Source organism: Cardiocondyla obscurior, linkage group LG07, assembly GCF_019399895.1.
Source record: "Cardiocondyla obscurior isolate alpha-2009 linkage group LG07, Cobs3.1, whole genome shotgun sequence".
NCBI lineage: Eukaryota > Metazoa > Arthropoda > Insecta > Hymenoptera > Formicidae > Cardiocondyla > Cardiocondyla obscurior.
Window position 1 is genome coordinate 5830219 of NC_091870.1, and position 20927 is coordinate 5851145.

Below are 20927 nucleotides of genomic sequence, written 5' to 3' on the forward strand. Positions count from 1 at the left end.
CAGCAGTAAACAGGAAGTTGGAAACGTTTCGACACAAAGTATAGAAATCATATGTGATGCACGAAAAATAATAAGCTCATCGAGCGGTTGTTTGCTGAACGCATCTAATGACAAACGGAAAAGCTGTGTGGCCAGCTGTAGCCAATCAAATCAACTCTCTCTAACCTTTGCAAGTATGGCAGTGCAGCCATAAGACATATGTATCAGTACGTCATCTAGGTACATAATATGTTTATGGTGGCTTTATTCGTTTACATTTTTGTTATGTCGACCCTGCTGTGGACAATTCGAACTTTATAACGTAAACGTCAAAGAGTTTTGTTTCAAGTTTACTACGAGATTGATTGTTTTAATGTTAAATTATGGAGGGCCATTGGCTACAATCACTTAGGATGAAACTCGTGAGTACAGATGCATCAAGACTTCAGCAATTGTTGCAATCGAAGGTAGAAGATATGAACGAAATAAAAAAGAATCAAGATCAACGATTTAATGGTAAACTTTGTTATTCGTTAGTATAGAATTTAATTTAAACAGAAGTAGATTTAAAACACATAGATAAACTACATTGTTATCCATTATTTTGAAATTTATGAAATAAATTGTAAGACTATTCTATTTTTATATTTTACAGAGGATGAAATTAATATTAAAGAATTAACATCCAAATTAGATGCAATGAAGGAAGCGTTACACACAGAAACACAAATTTTGGAACACAAAAATAATGAATTGTCAAAAGAAAACATTTATATAGTAAGTGTAATATATATATACTTTAACTTCTACTCATTTATTTTATTACTACAGAACCTTATTTTCAATAGGAAGAGTTACAAGAGGAAAATGATAAACTCTTGCAAGAGATTAAACAGTTGGAAGGACAACGTAACAGTTTAAAGTCTTCTAAACCAAACTCACGAGATCAGCAACTGCTAGAGCTTGGAAGGTATGTACTATCATTAAATATTAATGTATTCTTTTTTTATTATTAATATTATCATTACGTTTGTTTTAAAAGGAAAAAGTTGAAATTATATAAGGAATTGACAAAGATACAATGGGATTATGCAGCTACAAAGCATAGTATTAAAGGCTGTATCCTTTTTTTTTCTTTTAATATCTATGCATTAATTACTTATAATAAATAGAAAATAAACTATTAGCTGTCCTTAATTTTTGCAACAGATGTTTCAAATGGATGTGATTACATTCATCATTTTTGTTATGAAAATCAAGAAATTAATTATAAGATAATAGATTCACTATGGAATGAAATATACTTGTGTACAAGTCAAGGTGAAAGCGAAAGAGAGAATCTTCAACCAAATTTTGCCAACTAATGTATATTATCTTTAAATGAAAAAATATTTAATTACTTTTAAAATACATAAGTACCATACATCGATATGTCACTTTACTTGTTTTTGAATATTATCTTTTACATTTATACTTTTAGTTTATAATTTTTTACATTTTTTTAAATATTTTTTTTTACTTTTTTTAAGTCTTTTATTTTCATAAAGATTGTAGCAGTCTTTGTACTCTATTAAGTTTTAGTACAAACTAAAAGATTAAGTGCATGATTTGTGTAATATAACATATAATAAATAAAAAAGATAAATAATCCTACCATTACAATAGTGCTTGCGATGCAGAAAAGTATGCAGCTTAAAATACTTGCACCAATAGCCAATACTGTCACTGAAAACATATATTTGCTTAGAACCTCAATGATAATGCAATTTTGTAATCATGAGCAAAGAAATGTATCATTTCTTACCTTGAACCATCATAAAACCAATAAATACAAATACAGTACTAATAATAGCAAACATAATAAAGAGAAGAATAGGTGTCAATAGTGATGTTATTGCAATGAAAGTAGCCACTTGTAGAAAGAGATTATGGGAGAGCTGTTCTTTAAATTTGAGGATACATGTACGAACATTAGGGTGATGTAAAAACATCTGGCACTTTTTTTTAGCTCTTTCTTCATCTGGAATTAAATACATCAAACCTTATTTTTTAATTTTTCTTTTTTTTAATAATAAATAGGATGGAATAAGAATATGACAAAATATTAATAGTCTTAGTAAGAAACAGATGAGTACTCACAATACATGATTATTGAATCATATATAGAGTCACTTTGCGTCTGAAATAAAATAATTGTTTATTCAGTTGGAAACTGAGAAAAAGCAACAGATAAATAATTTTTATAACTATGGAACAATTAGTGATAATAAACCGATACAATATAACAATTAATAAAATGATAGTTTGAAAAGCATAACTGCATATTTGATTTACCTCTGCCATTTCTATAAAGAGCTTAAATTCCTCCAAGTGATTTTTACTTAAACGTCGCCAAACACTTTACATATATCATGACTCGCATAGCACAGTTCAGAAATCGTAGTTGTATAAATAAAGAAACAATAAATGTATCTATTTTTTGCACATAGCTGTTTAAATATTATACAAGAATTTATCCAAATCCGAAAGTTTGTTAAGCAATGATACTCTTAAATTACATTTTATTGTATTATATATATATATTTGTCAATATTTTCTTTCTTAGTTTATTTTTCTCCTTTACCACCCTTTTTATCGGCATAAATGTCAAATGTCAAGGTTCGTCTAGACGGATTTGCACAAAGTAATACGCACAAAGTTAATGCGCGCGTGTAATTAACAATCTGTAATGCAAAATTCTTAATCTCGTCATGATACGATCGAATAATCTCTCGGGATGGCAAATATCACGAACGTGACCAGGATGGACCTAGAGCAACCTAAAGATATCTCTGGATATCTCTTCACCAGAAGGAGCTTCAAACAATCGAGAGCGCATTCTCATCGATCACCATATATTATATTTTCTGATGACTCGATTCGATTCGCATCGAGTTGTGAAAACAAAAGCTCATTATTATGGCTGTACCACTGGTCGCTTCGTCTCGGATCGACGAACTAGATCCATACGGAGCACAACCATCTGTGTTATCTCGCGACCCGTGGTCAAGGTAATTAATGACTCGAGTCGAGTCGAGGAGAGTCGAGAAGAGCCGAATCAAGCTCCAACCGTTGGCACTGTAGAGCTGCGGCAAGTAGAGATGGAGTATTGAGGGACAAACGTAAAACATGGCGGAAGCCGTTGTGGACGGGAGTCCGATGTCTCGGTTTTTTTGCCACAAGTGCAGCGTCGAGATCGAGCGTCTGTTGCCGGTAAGTGCGCTCTGACGTTTCCTGTTGCATCCGGTTATTCGGCCGCAGTGGAACGTCTGCGATTCCGGGCTAGCTGTCATCTCGTATCATGTGCAGAAACTCCCGTCTCTCTCCTCCCCTCGTGCTCGCGGCCGAGCGATGTTCATTCGTCTCGACCCTTCACGATGAGATCGGCCAAGTCGACGAAATCGTTCTCCCTGAATCTTGACGATTTCCCGAAATCCCGATGAGTCGTCCTCGCGGAAGGTTTTCACCTTCCGTACGAGCTCTTCCCGGAAAGCATGCTGCGCACGTATCTGCAATCGTTATCCACGATCGAATTTCGTTCGTGGAACGTACTTCGATTAAGTCAAGCGCGCACACTCTTGCACGATCTAACTGGAATTACGAAATCTACTCGCTTTTTGTGTGTTTGACGCTTATTAAGCGTACAAATATATACCAATTTGCTCTTGCGTCATGGGCACTTTTTTGTTTTGCTTGATGTCTTCGCGTTTTGAAAAGAGAGAACAATATGTAAAAATTCGATGCAAGTTATTTTGTTCATTTTATTATCGTTTTCAAAGCACACAGATATCGTTATTACATTGATAATTGATTGATACTGTTGTGTTATTGTTTTTAAAAATTAGCAAAGATTTATTTGTTTTATAGATATTTAAACTTGCAAATGTTTAACTAATATAAGCGTATGTATCCAGGCAATCTGTCGAGGACAGACATTGCAAGCTAAATTGCGTAACTCTGACTCCCTCCTGACTGACATTTCACTTCCAATTAGAATTACACATGTCCACGATGTGCGAGTGGCTTTATCGAAGAGCTGGAAAGCAGCAGCAACGAGGGGAGCTCAAGCATGGACATGAACAGCGAAGATCTGAGCGATGGAGACACCGACATTTTTGCTTACAATGTAAGTTAATTTATTACTAGAAATTTTCATCTTTAAAGCCATATTCAAAATTTTTATCTGTAATCAATACAGCCTTCACATCGCACTGACCGTGACATATTAGAGATGATAATGGGTCTTTCGAATACATACACCAATCAGCAGTTGAATACCAGTCAGCAGTCAGGGGGAGGCAATAGAAATTATGTGCTTGGAAGTAGAAGAAGGTCTAATTGGTCTCGCACCCCTCAAGATGGACGTCGCACCAGCAGGTATTATTTCATGTACATAAAACTTCGTTTATATACGTGTTAAAAAGTCGACCTCTTTACATCGCGCTTCGAAACGACTGACGTCGACGCTCGCACCCGGCGTTTCATGCATTCGGCGCCGATCTGCGAGTACGTTCCCCTGCTCGACCCCACAAGACGTTAATGTACACCAAAGAGCAGATACGGCGTTTTCCGCGGCGACAGCGGCTGGCGTACGTAATTCTAGACGGCCAAGAGAATAGATCGAGAGAACGGGAGGAAATCAGTCCTCGGCAATCCGACCGGTGCGGTACATATACGCGGCACATGTAAAACTCCACGCACACGACTCTAAAGTTACGTTCGCTAGCTGCCGTCGGCGCAACAAACGCTATATCTGCTTTCCAGCGTACAATAATTCCCAATAATGATCGATCTCTCAATTATAATAAGTGTGTAAAAACGGTTTTTAATAGTTTTTATACATTACGTTTGTGCGAAAAAATTAATAAAATAATAAATTGATTTTTTACTCGAAGTAGCAATCGTAGAAGACAAGACAGCCTACAGGTACCTATAGAGAATTTCATACAAGATTTTATCTTCAATCTCTCTGGTGCAGCGAGTCTAAGCAACTCTGTGGGACAAGATGCACAACCATCTGTGTAAGTTTTATATTATAAGTAATTGTATGATATTAGATCATATAATTGTTAAGTATACTACGTGTCTTAAACAACATATCGCTTTCGAAAGTTATGGGTAGAAAAATTTGAATAAAAAACGAAAAGTTTTTATAAAATTATATATGACTTTTTGCTTTCAATTCTAATTTCTTACCCACAGTTTTCAAAAGCAACATATTGACAGGGATACCCTGTATGTGCATCATAAATTCTTTCATAAATAATAGATGGGTAAATATTTAAATTTTAACTTATATATTCTTGAGTTATTAATTTAAACTCTGTATATCTATCAAATCAATTTCTATCAATATTTCTATCAATCAATCAATTGTATCTGTCAATATAAAATATCTTACTGCAATGTTTTATATGTATTTTTTACATTTAAATTATATATTTTAATCTTGGTTTCTTTCTCCTATGTATATTACAAGTATATGTATTGTTATAAAATTGTGTAATTTGTCAATGTCAAAAACGTACTTTCCAACAGCTGTGGCAACAGTTAAATATTTAGAAAGTTCATTCATCCATGGGGGTACAAGTCATTAACAATTTTATTTAATCTTTAGTAATTACTAAAATAAAACAAAATAATGTAGATTCAATATTAGACTGTTCTTGGGAAATCCTGGAGATTATGTTTGGGGTCGCGATGGATTAGACGCTATTGTTACCCAATTATTGAATCAAATGGACGGTACTGGACCACCACCTTTATCACGTAACCAGATCGATGAAATACCTACTACCATTATAACTCAGAGTCAAGTTGGTTAGTATCTAATAGTATGTATTTATGTTTGCAATATCTATATCTTTATTAATTTTTTTTTTCTTTTTTTTAATCCTTGTTAATTTAAATAGGCAGAACAGTAATTGATAAAGATCTAAAAGTAAAATCAGAATATTCTTAAGCGTTATATTAAATTGTTAAATTTATATATTTTTCTTTTATAAAAATATCTTTGCTTCCAATTGTTTTAATTTACATTACTTGTAATAATTGTCATTTGTTAGATTTTTGAGAACGATTTTTTTTTACCCTTTTCTTTGCAGATTGTAAGCTACAATGTTCCGTTTGCTGGGAAGATTTCAAACTGTCAGAACCTGTTAGACAGTTGCCATGCGCGCATGTCTATCATGCACCGTGTATTGTACCATGGTTGGAATTAGTAAGCTGAAAATTTTCCACGATTTATTAACATGTGTATCAGACCTGAAATGTGAATTGAAATAAAATTGTATATTTTTGTTTTATTTTTTTAGCATGGAACATGCCCTATTTGCAGACAGAATTTGGGAGATCAAAATCAAGCTGAAACGAATCAAGATGCTGGAGCTAATATAGCTGGATCCACTTTAGCCGGATCCAGTTTTGCTGCTTTATTCAGGTAAAATTCCATAACAAAGTATTCATCAAACAAAAAAGTATTTTTTAAATATACTTGTTTAATAATACTTGATTTAATTTTAGTCTTTGTAAAATAAAATTTTTTAATTACTCACATGATAAACTGAATTGCACATTTTCTTCTTTTGTTTTTCATTTATAAAAATAAAGCTGATAACTCTCATAAGTATTTTCAATGCGTCATAATATGTGATACAGAGCAGCGAATGAAGCAAACCGAACAGGACAGCCAATTAGCCGGACATCGTCCACTTCGTCATCAACTTCATCAGAGTAGCTTCAGTACTTGTTCAAATGAGATTTGAGAGTGATATTTTTCTTTCAACTATCCAGTTTCATAATTTAGTCAAATATATATCTATTTTTAACACATTGATACTACTTCTCTGGCACTCTCTTTGCCTTTAATGAGGCAAATATCTTTACAGATAAAACGTGTCAGCTACAAAATTCGAACTACTATCACTTAATGGATTGATATTGACTTAATGTAAAGTGCTGAGTTCAACGAACTATTTTATTCTAAGTTTCAGCAAATTGTATTACATGGATATCGATCTAAATAGCAATGTTATAGATTAAATTGGTTACATTTGTCTCTGCTGTGGCTCAATTTTAACATTCAATATTAAAACACACGTTAGACTTTAATAGATCTTACGATCTATACTAATGCCATTTAATTTAACATTCATAAACATTTGATTGAATAATTATTTACAACGTGCGTGTTTAAGCACTAACGATTTATATATGCTGTTACATTTCGAGACAAAAAGGGACTTTTACTTTCATTTTATTTTAATAAAATAAAATTTAAAAAGACAAATATCTGAAAAACATCCTACGTAATTTTTATATAAACGTTTTTTTTTTTTTTACACGTAGGCTATTTTATTTTAAATAGCGTTAATTTAATAAAATTTGGTATAAATCAACAATTTCTCTGCTTTTATACATAGAAGTATAACTTTTACTCGTCGTCGAGATTCAGTATAATTGATACGTGACATCAAATGACAAAATATAGATTCGTTATATTACAAAGCGTGAAATTTCATAATATGGAAACAAATTAATAATAGATATTTAGAATTTCTAAAAATAAAAAACTTGATTTCTATAAAAATATATGCACTTCGAATTAAAATATATTACGTGAATTAAAAAGACAAAAAGATTAAGAAATTAAATAAAAAATGAATACAAAATTGGTATACAGCATATTGGCATTTTTTTTTTTTTTTTTTTTACTGTAAAACCTGTAAATGCTTCTGAAAAAATTAATTATATAGATAACAACAATTGATTACTTTTTAATTTTGTTTGTCAGATTGTATGTATCTATCAAGGTATTCTATACTTTGACAATGACTATCTGAGTCTCGACGAATTAAACCGCGTAGGCGTGTAATAAATTTGTTTTGTTTAATTTTTTTTAGTGCATAAAAATATATGGAACTGATTTTTATAACGTAAATGCACACGAATAAATGCGTTCGCGTAAAAACTACGTATATATACACATACATATAAATGTATATACATATATTTATATATATGTATGTATATATACATACATATATATATATACACTCTATAGTAAAGATCTTTGCAGAGAATATGCACATTTATGGATAAACCCTTGCATCCACAATTGTGTAGTTTGCAGTAACCGACAAAGTTACATTGTATAAACATAAAATAGGATATAGTATAAAAAATATGATTAGAAATTATATCTAAATTTTTCTGGCCGGTGTTATTATATATACAGTTGAAATACTTTTGCGCTAACTGTACATATGCGACAAACAAGCATTCTACTATAATATGCGTTTACATAACAGAAAAAAAAAATATCGCGCTCTACTACTATAACGTTTATTTAAATTTTATGCTTTCTATATAATTCTATTTCTCATTTTTTGATTTGCAACGATAGAATGTTTTGTTTTAAGGAAACTAAATATTAAAATAAAAAGAGAATTGAGTTTTCTACATGCAAGACTATCATTAAAATTTTTTTTTTTTTTTATATAAGCTGAGCAAGAGTGCCAATATATGTATAAAAAATAATTAGAAGGTTATCAAATAGATTGTAGTTTTACTTCCAATTTATGCCTCGTAAAAAAAAATGAATATTTTGCACTCTTGCAAAACGTTATATATAAAGCTGTGAATTTGCAATGTTAAGAACTTTCTTTTGCTACTGAATACATTCGAAAATTTAGAAACAATGTCGAGTCTTGTTAGAATTATTTTTCAGTATACAATAAAAATGGCAAAAAAATATTTATCATAATATTAGATTCTGTATTAAAATTAATAGTTAATTCAATTAAAAAATAAATCTACAAATGTAATTAATGGAGGAATGAATATTGTATTCGATTTAACAGTAGTGACAATTAAAATAGCGTTGATACAACATAAAGTTGCTTTAAAAAGAAACGTATTTTGTTTAAGCATTATTTACGCTCTTGATATTTTTCAGTGTATCAATAATAAGCAGCAATATTTGTGTTTGTTATATGAAATGGAATAGTTTTCGTTTGTTATGTATGTATAATATAAAAATACAGAATTTAAATAATGTTTATACATGTTTTTTAGCAGATAGTAGTCTGTAAATTTATTAATAGAATATTATGGGATATATTTATTCGTCAATAAAGAGAGATCTAATATAATGTGAGATGCAGTATTGTTTTTCTCCAACATTTTTATTAGCACTTTAAAGACTGGGCATTGATAAATAAAAATAATTTTTAATATGCTATTAATATTCCATTAGATATTAAAAAAACGTACGGTTTTTTCAAAATATACATTCGAGCAGTACAGGCAAATAACATGTTGATAAAAATTGCAAATTCGTATTTAAAACAAAATATAAAGATAGAAATTAAAATTGGTATGTTTTGAAATTATTTAAAATAGATTTAGACCGATATTTCGTTAGATTAAATTTGAGCTGAGATGTATCACTGAAAAATAAAATAATGGTTTAAACTTTAACATGATGTATATCAGTTAACTCCCATTACTATTTTAATTACCTTGATTTTTTGGTAGTGGTTAAGTTGGATTCCCAATTATATTAACTACGGAAATTACAATTAAGTGATCTAATCTATTTAACACCAATGTTTTTAAATAAGATGTATATTTACAAAAATATATCACAAAATTTAATATAAAAATGGGTTAGTAGGAGACGTTAGATATTGTTCGTCCATTTGCCGGAATTTAAACGCACATTGATTTCGTTCGGGCAAGAGATCGATTTCGTTATAAAATACGGCTTGCAGATGCATGATGCTCTTGACTTTAGCAATGGCATTGACTTTAGTAAAGAGTGCCTGTGCCTTCGACAAAGTTTTTATTCCACTCAGAATCACTTCTTTCCGAGCTTCGAAAGGATCCTCTGGCGCCGAAGCTATAAGACACTTGCCATACAACATGAACGCCTTACCTTGATCGTAACAGCCGCCGTGGCCTAAGACCGTGGGTATAGCGTCTTCCACCAAGTTTAAAGCCAACACAGGTAGACCCATCAACAACTAGAATAATTAAAGATGTGTTTCGATTCAATTGCAATCTTTTAATAAAAAGAACTCACTTGTATGTTGGCAAGATGCATTTTGAGAAGTGCTTTGTAATACGACAAATGATTTTGCGCAGCTAATTCCAATGCTGAACAAAGACGCATTATGCAATTAGTAACGATTGCGGTTCTGTTATCCGGTGAGGATGAGGCGCATGTTATCTGACTAGAGAGAAGCGCAGCACGTATCGCGTACGGCGGCATTACGTCCGGATGCTTCTCAATAGCACCAATATACTCTAATCCCTTTGGAAAATCACCCTTTGCTAGACAAACTTCTGCCAATCTAAAAATTTTATTAGATCAGATTGCAGTTACGACTAAAAAAGTTTTAATTTATTTGTTGGCGCGCTTATAAAAAAAAAAATGTATACTTGAGTTTGGATTCCAACTGATCTAAGCTGGAAATATTTCTGGCTACTGCTTCCGCTTCGCTCCATTTTTCTTGACGTAATAGTTGTGTGAAGATATGCAACTGTTCACTCAGCATCCAAATCTACAATGCAATAAATTAAATCATAAATGAATAAAAGGCTTTTTGTTAAAATTACAATTTTATTTTTTTTTTAAAGAAATATTTAAAAATTAAATTTTGTTAATATTAGTTTTATATGTAAAATAACACACCTTGTTGCAAGGACTATTAGGAAATCTTCCTTTAGCATGTGCCAGCACAACATCAGCGAAAACATATTCGCCGAATTCAATCAACATATTAGCAACAGTAACGATCGCCTGGCACGTGGACGGTCCATTAAACATGTGCTGTTTCTTATCACCCGTATTGTGAAGAAGTAGCAGCTGGCCGCAAAGAGAGGCCATCTCCATTTTACCATAGTATGCCCATAGCGCTGATTTCTCCGCAAAAGTTATGGACATCAAATCGGACATCGAATGTTGACAGTTTAGCATGTCTGACTTCATCAATATCTGCAAAATAAATATCATTTTAATATAATTGTTTAAATTTGTATACATCAAGTTAATTAGTTGATCGCTACGCACATCAAATACTTGAGGAGGGTTCTTAGCTTCTAAGGCATAACTGTGTGCGTGCGAAATAAGACTTAAGCCTGTTGTATGTGTAATTCCAAGCAGACTTGCTTTGCCAACCGAGCGTTCTATAAGAGGTCCTCTAAATAGAAGAAAATTAATACATTTTATATACTATAAAATTAAATATAAAATATTCTAATTTAACATCTTCATTAATATCGGTTTTGTATTGACTTACTTGTTTTCTTTGCTGATCAAATACGACATCCAGGAATGTGCAAGCTGCAAACATACGTTATCTCCAGCTTCTTGAGCTAATTTAATAGCTTCCTTTAAGGCATACTGTGCTACATCTCTTTCCAAGAAAACCGTAAGAATTACTTAATTGAATTTTTTGTTATACATATATATAAAAATTACGAACTACATTTTACTAAATATATTTTTAAGTAAAAATCAGACTTAAATAGAAATAAGTAAATAAATTTAATTACTTATAATTAAACTGCGCGTGTAAAACAGCTAAGTTGAGCGCTGCGTATCGAAAAGTGCGAGATCGATCCTCGGGAGTAGAACGATTCTCCAGTGGTGCTAGTCTATCAAAGCAATGATAAAGACTGTCAACTGACCCGCAAAAGTCATTTACACGAATGGAATTCAAATAACTCAAGTAATGCTAGAACAAATACAACTCCGTTTATTAGTTATTATATTGATTTATATTTAAAGGAAAAAATATGTATATTTCACATTAATATCGATTGTATTGACATTGCACCTATACTTACTGCATCTGCATTATAAGGATTAGACTTTAAAAGGTCTTGTACAAGAGTTTGCAATTCCATTGGTGGCAATGCTTTATGCTCGTCAGTTTGTAAAGCATGGGCCTGCTGTGCCACAAGTAATTCCGCCTGTCTTCCACCCCAAATTGTTTTCGCTTTACTGTAAAAAAAACATCAACATTATGAAATATTAAACATAAAATAATATACATAATATTGTTTTGTAGAAATTTACCCATCTGGACCAGTTTCCTCTTGTTTAGAAATTGTAGAAATGTCGGATTCTAAACTATCGATCTTTTCTCTGGCATACTTCTCCAAGTCATTATGAAGAGCGACTACTTGATCAAATGCCAATTTTTCAAAAAAAATAAGCATTCTTCGAACGTACAGTCCAAGAACAGAATTTCTACTTAATACTGGTAAAGCTAATGCATCTTTGGATTCCATTAATCGGCGAAGATTATCAAACAAGTCTAATAATTCATCGATTCCTTTCTCCTGTATGACATCTAGATTTATCTCCAATCTACCTGCATACCGGTGCAACGAATATTCTGGCTCTTGCAACATATTCAGCAAGGCATCTTTTTCCATGTCTGCTGACTAAAATAATAATTATTAATATATGAATAAAGTATTTTTTATTTTTTTGGTTTGAGATAATTACCTGAATTAATTTTAATGACACTAAACAAAAGTTGCGTCTCTCCATAATTCCTAAAAAAATTAAAAAAGGAAGAGGGGTTTAGACTTAATATATATAATATATATAATTTATATAATATTATATATATATATATTATATATATAAATATATATATTATATATATAAATATATATATAATAAAAGCAGAAGACATACCTTTTGTATTATCATTACAATATTCTTTAATTAGAATGAGAGTCGCTACTTTAAATGGAGTTAAAGTCTCCCTTTGAATCTTCTTCACATTGCCATCGACAGCCACGAACTCCTTGGACATCCTGCTAAATATATCATTCATCATGTAGAGTCGGTTGTCACTCATCGATATTTTTTTGTCAATTTCATCAATTTTTCACACGTGTGTAAAGTATAAACGCCATATCCTTTGAATAATGACTGTTTACGTTTTGTCTCGTTGATAAGCTTTCGTAGAATTCCTACCAGATGACGCCCAGTCTTGTTGTTGATCTGCAAGTCACAAAGTTTTATTGCGGGTTTTTTTTTCAATAAATTAAATTTTGGAAGATAACCACTGTGATATATAAACGTGATACAAGACCACTTAATTTTGTACATAAATCGTAAACGGCAGTTTTACGCCATTTTCCCCAAGAAAAGTTAATAAATTATGACACTAACATTCAGCAAACAACAGGTAATATATTGTGCGTATCGATAAATTCTGAAGTTCAGCGATTTTAATTGATTTTAATGTAACAAGCCGAGCTCCTTCGTCGATAGATGTTACAACTCGTATCACGCACTCTGAAATCACAGGGCGTCAGGCGAATTCAGCAGCCGGCAATCGACGAGTCGTTGGCCCCAAGAAGGAAATACGGCAAGATGATAAAATATTTGAATCAGTTGGAAGCTATTAACATTGACAAAGAACTGTTCGAGAAGTACAGATTCAGCGTCGACCAGTTGATGGAACTGGCGGGTCAGAGCTGCGCCGTTGCAATCTCCAGATCCTACCCATTGTCACAAAACACACAGTGCAAAGTGTTGGTGTGCTGCGGGCCTGGGAACAACGGTGGTGATGGCCTGGTTTGTGCACGTCACCTCAAGCATTTTGGATACTCACCGGAGATCTATTATCCGAAAAGGACGAGCAATGAGCTGTATGGAAGGCTGCTACATCAATGTGTCGAGAATGATATTCCTGTGCTGGAGAACCAACGTGTAGAGAAAGCGGCCGATTCCGCATTCCTGCAAGATTACTCGATTGTCGTGGACGCGCTCCTGGGATTCAGCTTCAAGCCGCCGGTGCGTGAGCCGTTTGTTCGTATCATCGACATGTTAAAAGACACGAGCGTGCCGATCTGTAGCGTCGATATACCATCGGGCTGGGATGTTGAAAAGGGCCCGCCGGCGGACGGTGGCATAAAACCGCAAATGTTGATATCTCTCACGGCGCCGAAGATGTGTGCCTCCAAGTTTGATGGGAGATTTCACTACTTGGGTGGAAGATTTGTGCCACAGAAACTGGAGTTGCAGTATAATCTCAGTTTACCAAAATACACCGACACTGATCTCGTCGTTCAGCTCCGCTAACCAACACTTTATGAAAAAATCATGTACTCAGAAAAATGTAAATGTTAAATACATTTTGTAAATCTTATTAAATACACGAGAAATGTCGATTTATAATTCTGATTGTACAAATTTCAAAATGTAATTACAATTCTGGACTTATATTTATTTATTTTAACATAAAATTAGCGTTTCCTACCTTTTCGGTATTAAATTCGTCTACGAATTTTATTAACAATTATTCTGAGCTTGTGTTAAACGTCTTAATATTAAAAACGTCGCTTATTCGATAAAAATGTTTTAAGGAATTACAGTTACGTCGATCGGATTTTAGATTACTTGTTATAACCACAAAATATTGAGATTAGAAATCTGCTTTACCAAATAAGACAGGTGGTGGTGGTGACATCACATTTGCGACTCACTTTACCCGAGAAACATGTCAGAGGAAGGATAAACGAGTGCGGTTGCTAAGTACTGTATTTTATGCCAAAGAAACGTACATTTGACATATTTATGAAATATACGGTTTAACGCATTGTGGGGTGAAAAGTAGTGGTATCAGAAAGAAACCCACGATTTATAGCACTATTGATACGTTCGACCATCAAATAATTTTGTTTTGTAATTGCACTATTTTTCGTAGAATCCCACGAATATATCACGCTTTGAAAAATGGTACGTGCAGTAATTGTCTGGGATTTCGTGCGATCGAATATTCGTTTATAAGACGTATACATTTTTTAGGCACAAGAGGTCGAAGAAACCATGAAACGGATTCAGTCTCATAAGGGAGTAGTTGGTACAATAGTAGTGAATGCAGAAGGTACATTACATACGATGATTATGATACAATCTGCTTATGCAGAACTTCTCATTTATATTTTCTATTTCAGGTATTCCAATAAAATCAACATTAGACAATACAACAACCGTTCAATACGCAGGTTTGATAAGTCAATTATCAGACAAAGCTCGTTCCGTTGTACGTGACTTGGATCCGACAAATGATTTAACGTTCTTGCGTATTCGTAGCAAAAAACATGAAATTATGGTTGCACCAGATAAGGAATTTATATTAATAGTAGTGCAAAATCCAGTTGATTGATGTTTAAAGGACCTGGAAGTATACTGAGTGAAATTAAAATTTATTTCTTTATTTATTCTATTCATGCTACATTTGGTTTTAATAATTGCATAATTAAAAAGTAAAACAAATAAAACTAATATTGTAATAATGTAATATTAGTGAACATTATTTAACTAAATACAAATTTTAGAAGCTTTCATACTGTTTTCTTTAATAATTAATACTTTATAGTACTTTCACAAACTTTGTAATAAATTCTGAATAAATACTAATTATTCCTGTCATATTTATTATTTATTTCAACTATATGTATGTATTGTTTTATTTATCTGTCTTATCTATTTTTGTAAATGTATTCTCCAATTCTAATTTCCTACCCAGTTTTACAATTGGACATTGTATTTTGGATACTCTGTATATTGTTTATTTTATTCAGTACAGTATCGAAATAATTATACAAATATTTTTGTTAAATATTTAGAAAATTAATTTTTTTTCGTTGTAAAAATATACAGTCTTTAATATCAGTATCACGTAATTTACATCTAACATTTCACATACATTGCAATTCGCATATAGCATTTTAGCACTTTCTATGTGGATACATATATATGCACATTTACACATCCATATTATGTGTATCCCTGAGAAATTTCTTACATTTTAAATTAAAAAAATAATTTTATTAAATAAAAAAAAAAAAATAAATATTTTTCGGGACTTACAGTACCGATATATAAAAAAATAATATCTAATTGGCTTATATTGTTTACAACACAGTCAAAATCTGTGCAGTCTATGAAATGTTTTTAATTTACATTGTAGAAATGTAATAAGATGTAGTTTTAATTATATCATATGAATACTTTTATATAAAAAGTATGTAGTGTATAAAAATAAATGTATATATTGTATATAAAACGTTCATTAAGTTTGAGCAATATAAATGTAATAAGAATTTTTAGAAATTCTCTTCAACTTGTCTAAAAACAATTAATTTGAAGATACTTTATCAACTATTATGTAAAAATGAGTATTTAAAGAAAGAAAAATAATTCGGTTAAAATTATATGGCTTGTGATGAAGCACGATGTTTTTTTGAAGGATGGAATGTAGTATAGTATATTATCATTGCTAGAATTCCTAAGAAAAAAGAAGCAATACAAGTAATAAAAAAAACGTCAAAATACCATGCTTCTTTAACCTCGAGAGAAGATGTAAATCGCCACAATAGATTTGAGGTAATATTTTCCACAAAGCATAACACATAAAAACATAAATGTTTCCAAAATGTGTTGCTATCTACAGCGTTTAAATATATAAAAATGTGAACTATGCCAATAACTTTGGCAAATAATATTGAATAAATGCGTTCTTTAAACGTTGGCAGCATATGTGGTGGGTGATTGTAAGTCCGACAGAACTCTAATATTCCATGAGATTCAATCAAAATCCATATTGTCATAATTATCCAATGTATTAAACAACAGATTATAGTATATATAGGCCAGATGCTTGCAACAACACCGAGAGATAAGATTCTTGCCACTGTAATCATGATAATAATTAGTGATTTTTTTTTAGAAAGTTTGTTGTTACAAAAATCATTTCATTTATTGTTATATATATGTATATACCTGTGATGCAAAAGTGCCACAAAAATTGTAACACAGTTCCTATAACACCAATGTTTGACTTATTTTGTTGAGCTAATCGAATGCTACGATGATAGCTGGCCATTGCCCAACCCATACTTATAAGAGAGCTAACAATACTTGCTACTTGATGTATAACTGAAAATCAATTAAAAATTATTTAACAATACATTTAAACAAATAAATAGATGTTAAAATATTATAAATAATATAAGTACATTCAAGATTAATCTCATTATGGTAATGCTTTAGCATCAAAGTCAATTGGAGAACTTGCTGAGGTGCAGCTTCTAGGAAACACTCAAATACTCTTAGCAAGGCAACATCTTGATCCTCTTTGAGCATTCTTAAGTAATATCTTTTTTCACTGAGACGATCTCCTGATTTATTAGATTTACGTGCTTTTAATGCACATTTCAAGGTTTCCCAATAATGTATTACTGGTGCCAGTTGTAAAATAATGGCAATCACAGGATACAATCCATTTTTGATCAATAAACAAGTTGTTTTGCGATAGCCCAATGTATTAGTCCCAGAGTTTAACTGTATCAAAAGACAAACATTCAAAATTCAATATAGATTATAAAATTATCATAGATGATAACTTACAATTCAGTGAGATAACTTAGATAAGGCATAAGAATGCTAAGTATTTGCAATGCTACTTCACTTCTTTGTCCTGATACTGCATCCTCCTGCTGATGATGACGTTAATCAATGATGGAATGAATATTAGGCACATTGTCCAAGCAAAGTACGTTATTTTACTACCTAAGTAATACCGAATAGCAATATTGTAATCAAAACCCATGTCTACAATATGCATGATTATAGAACACACTAGGTAGAAGATATCCAGCCTGGAGATGCACGGCGTCTCCGACGGCAAGTCAACGGTGTCAAGAACATTAACATCGGAATGTATTCCTGGAAATACGTTGGCGAGATGATACGAACGACGTTTGTGATTTCTTTCCTCCATGGTTCGTTGTTAGTTTTTTCGTCGCTCCACGATGTCCAGTCTCTACAAGACGCGGGAACAATTTGAGCAAGTTTCTGTTTACCCACTGCCTGCCTCACTCGCGTCAGTTCGCGTCCCACACGTCCATGTGCGTCCATGCGCACGCGCGATTTTCGCAACTCCATGCATAGAGCTGAACTTTCGATCGCGGCCGGCCACGCGTACAGATGCAGAGGTTCGTCCGTGTGAAGCCAGCGCTTCGGCTGCCGTCGGATAGAGGAAAAGGTCAGAGCTATACACTATCTGTCCTACTCTTTCGCGACGTCGTTGGTAACTCGGTAGTCTCGGTATCGCGCAAGCATGATGGAAACCGCTCGAATTCGAACGGCTACTCTTATTTGCCATGTACTATGAAACTTACCATGTTACCATTATTACCATGTAAAATAAAAATTGAAAATAAATAAATTATTATTCATAAAGCATCCTTCTTTTTACAAACTAAATCACTTTTATCTCATAAGTTAGCAGTACGAAATAAGCAGAGTTAATTTTTATAAATTTGTAGCTAATTTGTTGTTGAAAAGTAATTGGCAAAGAAAAAGTTCGTTACTCTCTGCTTTTATTATTATACATTTTTTAATAATGTTCAAGTAAAAGAAGATAAAGTTGGTCACAAAGGAATTTAATCAAGATAACGCTTTGTTGCTTATTTATCGCTAAATATTTGCCAAAGGAAAATATTAAATTACTATTTTCTTTTCTTAGTTAACAAATTAATATCTTCTACGTAAACGCTCGTTATTAGGTAATGATTGTTACTATCGATTCGGGGTTTCAGATATTTTGTTAATAACTGAAAAGAAGTCATTTCAATTGTTTAAACAATTTTTTAACAAAAAAAGTCACTCATCGGATTCGGTCGCCGGACGATGTTGCGAGTGACATAGTATAGTTTTTTCTTCATTATTAACATTTTTGCTAGTCAACAAATGAATATCTCCGAGATCGAGTGTCCGATTTTTATATTTTTTTTTAACAACGTTACAGCATCGTCCGGCGACCGAATCCGATGAGTGACTTTTTTTGTAAAAAAATTGTTTAAACAATTATTAATATTAATTGATGCCATCAATTAATATTAGATCAAATCGCATCGAGAGGCGTAGATCTAACAATAGTATTAGCAACATGAATGTGACAGAACCAGTTTTTAATGGCTGCAAAAATCAATCCTATTTCATTTTTTACTTTTCCAAATTGTAACTAGAGCGGGAACAAAATGATAAAGCAGATGTCAGTTGAAAGTAATTTAAAAGAACTCGTATTCAGATAAGCGTTTTATTTCTTTATGTATTTACTAATGAATTGTATGTGTAAGAAAACTCATGTACGGCCTGAAAGCATCCGTATTCTCTACGCATACCGTACATATAAGACGTATGTACGTACAATTCCATAAATATATTGTATTCTACCGTGACTGTGCTGAAAGCAGCCATTAAATATAAAAATTTTATAGATTAGGTGTAGAAATTGACAAACAACGTATTAGATTACGTTTTGCATAATTTTTTCTGTGAACATTGTACACAACTCTGTTCATTTATGTAAAGCAGTATTTTCTGTAAACATTTCAAGACTTTATGTCATGTTAAATGTGATACATTGCTTAATGAATTTTTAACATTATTTTGCATTCAAACGGTAGTTTTCAGAACGTAGAAATTTTTGTTTAGTATAGTAATATCAAACTGAAACAATTCTTTTTTCAATGTGTATTCTTACACCTTTTATGTTTTTAATTTACTATCAAATTTTTAAAAACAATATTGTTTTTTCCTAGAAACAAACGTTGGCCTGCAACACAGTGATTAAAGGAGGTACAGTTGACAGAAAGGTTGCAACACTTGAAGTTAGGGACACGATTTTAGAAATAGAAATTTGATGTGAACCACTGCATTCGCTTATGCGGCGCTTGATATATATGTGTGAAGCGCCGCATAAGCGAATGCAGTAGTTCACATCAAATTTCTATTTCTAAAATCGTGTCCCTAACTTCAAGTGTTGCAACCTTTCTGTCAATGACTGTACAATCGGGTACTAACGATTCTCTTTCGAGTGGCGTTTTTCATTTTAAATTATCTTAAAGTTGAGCGCTGATAATTTTTCCACCCCTTTATGACTTTTTAACCCTTAAGGTATAAACGATTTAAAAAGAGGTACAAATGAGTACAAACGATTATGTTTCAAGTAAACTATGTTATATCCCGGGCTCCTGGTAACAGAGGGCTCGGGAATAACGTCGAAACTTAGCACGCGCGCGACAGTTTAGCTAGATCGACAGAGTATCGCCGATCAAGGTAACCCGGCATTTCCAGCCGGGACGCGACGCTCCGAGAAGGCTCGCGAATTGCTGATTGCTAAGAATGTAACGGTGCACCCAGGAAATGCACCGTTCCGGCCAGAACAACGGCCGGCCGTCGGCAAAACTCCGCTGGCGGGGACCCGGGGCGCGGTGCGCCCCAAACTTATATTATATATACGTCGAATAGGCGATAGCACGCGCTACGCTATCGTCTCGCGGCTAAGTCCCCGCACGGGCTTAGCCGAATTCCGCCGAACGCCACCGAACGCGCCAACGACGGCGAGGACCACCGTTTCGCGATCGCGCCGTAACAAGATCCTCGGCGCCACGGCAGGATCATCCGTAACCCCGCTGAGCCCCGCAAGCCCGGCGCCCTCGTTTTTTTGTATAAAACCGCGATGCCGGAGCTCAGCGGGACCGTCCTCGATCCGCTCGCTTGCGAGCAGCATCTCCGACATCCTAGAGCCGATCCGGGGGTAGAGCGCTCTCTGTCTTCACCAGGTGATCCTGGGGCTCGTTCCTAACCTTGTGCTCACGACTTTCAACGCACCGGCACGGTCAGCTCGAGGGGTAGAGCGAACTCTGCCTCCTCCGAGTCATCTCGGACCTCGACCACCGGGCGCGTGGAATCATCGAACACGAATTAACAGTTCCTATCGCACCGTCGCCGACCACGGGGTAGAGAGATCTCTGTCTCGCTCGAGTGCTCTCGAGTACGCGACACCAAGCCGGTGCTTCACCTC

The 20927-nt window shown here is 33.3% G+C and overlaps 7 protein-coding genes across 10 annotated transcripts; 4 read left to right on the forward strand and 3 right to left on the reverse strand.

The window, feature by feature from the left end:
• The first annotated feature begins 85 nt into the window (after window positions 1–85).
• LOC139104423 (kinetochore protein Spc24-like) lies at window positions 86–1406 on the forward strand. The gene is made up of 5 exons (XM_070659895.1): window positions 86–495; window positions 635–756; window positions 828–949; window positions 1022–1098; window positions 1189–1406. The coding sequence occupies exons 1-5, from the start codon at window positions 363–365 to the stop codon at window positions 1341–1343; spliced, it is 609 nt and encodes a 202-aa protein (XP_070515996.1). The 5' UTR covers window positions 86–362; the 3' UTR covers window positions 1344–1406.
• LOC139104424 (uncharacterized) lies at window positions 1350–2987 on the reverse strand. The gene is made up of 4 exons (XM_070659896.1): window positions 2314–2987; window positions 2119–2158; window positions 1784–1999; window positions 1350–1704 (listed from the first exon to the last, which is right to left on the reverse strand). The coding sequence occupies exons 1-4, from the start codon at window positions 2320–2322 to the stop codon at window positions 1550–1552; spliced, it is 420 nt and encodes a 139-aa protein (XP_070515997.1). The 5' UTR covers window positions 2323–2987; the 3' UTR covers window positions 1350–1549.
• Window positions 2988–3074: 87 nt separating this feature from the next.
• LOC139104422 (E3 ubiquitin-protein ligase Iruka-like) lies at window positions 3075–9170 on the forward strand. 4 transcript variants are annotated; one of them, XM_070659891.1, is made up of 8 exons: window positions 3075–3231; window positions 4013–4144; window positions 4217–4395; window positions 4914–5039; window positions 5666–5838; window positions 6123–6238; window positions 6333–6457; window positions 6676–9170. In XM_070659891.1, the coding sequence occupies exons 1-8, from the start codon at window positions 3148–3150 to the stop codon at window positions 6752–6754; spliced, it is 1014 nt and encodes a 337-aa protein (XP_070515992.1). In that variant the 5' UTR covers window positions 3075–3147; the 3' UTR covers window positions 6755–9170. The 4 variants fall into 4 exon arrangements, with proteins under 4 accessions (XP_070515992.1, XP_070515994.1, XP_070515993.1 ...); XM_070659893.1 differs by having other exon boundaries at window positions 5678–5838; XM_070659892.1 differs by having other exon boundaries at window positions 4917–5039.
• A 136-nt stretch (window positions 9171–9306) lies between these two features.
• LOC139104426 (anaphase-promoting complex subunit 5-like) lies at window positions 9307–12952 on the reverse strand. The gene is made up of 11 exons (XM_070659897.1): window positions 12734–12952; window positions 12539–12588; window positions 12104–12474; window positions 11872–12028; window positions 11578–11759; window positions 11322–11438; window positions 11093–11222; window positions 10715–11017; window positions 10462–10583; window positions 10103–10373; window positions 9307–10043 (listed from the first exon to the last, which is right to left on the reverse strand). Exons 1-11 carry the CDS (start codon window positions 12897–12899, stop codon window positions 9672–9674), a joined length of 2241 nt encoding a protein of 746 aa, XP_070515998.1. The 5' UTR covers window positions 12900–12952; the 3' UTR covers window positions 9307–9671.
• Window positions 12953–13041: 89 nt separating this feature from the next.
• On the forward strand, window positions 13042–14278 carry LOC139104427 (NAD(P)H-hydrate epimerase-like). The gene is made up of 2 exons (XM_070659898.1): window positions 13042–13232; window positions 13299–14278. Exon 2 carries the CDS (start codon window positions 13319–13321, stop codon window positions 14129–14131), a length of 813 nt encoding a protein of 270 aa, XP_070515999.1. The 5' UTR covers window positions 13042–13232; window positions 13299–13318; the 3' UTR covers window positions 14132–14278.
• A 207-nt stretch (window positions 14279–14485) lies between these two features.
• LOC139104428 (dynein light chain roadblock-type 2-like) lies at window positions 14486–15484 on the forward strand. Its single transcript, XM_070659899.1, has 3 exons — window positions 14486–14788; window positions 14858–14936; window positions 15007–15484. Exons 1-3 carry the CDS (start codon window positions 14786–14788, stop codon window positions 15216–15218), a joined length of 294 nt encoding a protein of 97 aa, XP_070516000.1. The 5' UTR covers window positions 14486–14785; the 3' UTR covers window positions 15219–15484.
• A 603-nt stretch (window positions 15485–16087) lies between these two features.
• Window positions 16088–17966, reverse strand: LOC139104429 (XK-related protein 6-like). The gene is made up of 4 exons (XM_070659901.1): window positions 17526–17966; window positions 17074–17398; window positions 16838–16993; window positions 16088–16748 (listed from the first exon to the last, which is right to left on the reverse strand). The coding sequence occupies exons 1-4, from the start codon at window positions 17835–17837 to the stop codon at window positions 16267–16269; spliced, it is 1275 nt and encodes a 424-aa protein (XP_070516002.1). The 5' UTR covers window positions 17838–17966; the 3' UTR covers window positions 16088–16266.
• Between the last annotated feature and the right edge of the window lie 2961 nt (window positions 17967–20927).

Bases quoted from the DNA above. Each gene is read 5' to 3' on its own strand.
- LOC139104423 (XM_070659895.1), top strand. From the start codon at position 363: ATGGAGGGCCATTGGCTACAATCACTTAGGATGAAACTCGTGAGTACA. The intron at 496-634 runs GTAAACTTTGTT...TATATTTTACAG, and splicing joins TCAAGATCAACGATTTAATG to AGGATGAAATTAATATTAAA. The intron at 950-1,021 runs GTATGTACTATC...TTGTTTTAAAAG, and splicing joins CAACTGCTAGAGCTTGGAAG to GAAAAAGTTGAAATTATATA.
- LOC139104424 (XM_070659896.1), bottom strand. The intron at 2,000-2,118 runs GTGAGTACTCAT...ATTTAATTCCAG, and splicing joins TGATTCAATAATCATGTATT to ATGAAGAAAGAGCTAAAAAA. The intron at 1,705-1,783 runs GTAAGAAATGAT...ATATGTTTTCAG, and splicing joins TGGTTTTATGATGGTTCAAG to TGACAGTATTGGCTATTGGT.
- LOC139104422 (XM_070659891.1), top strand. From the start codon at position 3,148: ATGGCGGAAGCCGTTGTGGACGGGAGTCCGATGTCTCGGTTTTTTTGC. The intron at 4,396-4,913 runs GTATTATTTCAT...TTTTACTCGAAG, and splicing joins GATGGACGTCGCACCAGCAG to TAGCAATCGTAGAAGACAAG. The intron at 5,040-5,665 runs GTAAGTTTTATA...AAAATAATGTAG, and splicing joins CAAGATGCACAACCATCTGT to ATTCAATATTAGACTGTTCT.
- LOC139104426 (XM_070659897.1), bottom strand. From the start codon at position 12,899: ATGAGTGACAACCGACTCTACATGATGAATGATATATTTAGCAGGATG. The intron at 12,029-12,103 runs GTAAATTTCTAC...TTTTTTTTACAG, and splicing joins GAGGAAACTGGTCCAGATGG to TAAAGCGAAAACAATTTGGG. The intron at 11,018-11,092 runs GTGCGTAGCGAT...TTTATTTTGCAG, and splicing joins ACCCTCCTCAAGTATTTGAT to ATATTGATGAAGTCAGACAT.
- LOC139104427 (XM_070659898.1), top strand. From the start codon at position 13,319: ATGTTACAACTCGTATCACGCACTCTGAAATCACAGGGCGTCAGGCGA.
- LOC139104428 (XM_070659899.1), top strand. The intron at 14,937-15,006 runs GTACATTACATA...TTTCTATTTCAG, and splicing joins AATAGTAGTGAATGCAGAAG to GTATTCCAATAAAATCAACA.
- LOC139104429 (XM_070659901.1), bottom strand. From the start codon at position 17,837: ATGGAGGAAAGAAATCACAAACGTCGTTCGTATCATCTCGCCAACGTA. The intron at 17,399-17,525 runs GTGAAGTAGCAT...CTTTTGATACAG, and splicing joins TGCAGTATCAGGACAAAGAA to TTAAACTCTGGGACTAATAC. The intron at 16,749-16,837 runs GTATATACATAT...TCATGATTACAG, and splicing joins GTGGCACTTTTGCATCACAG to TGGCAAGAATCTTATCTCTC.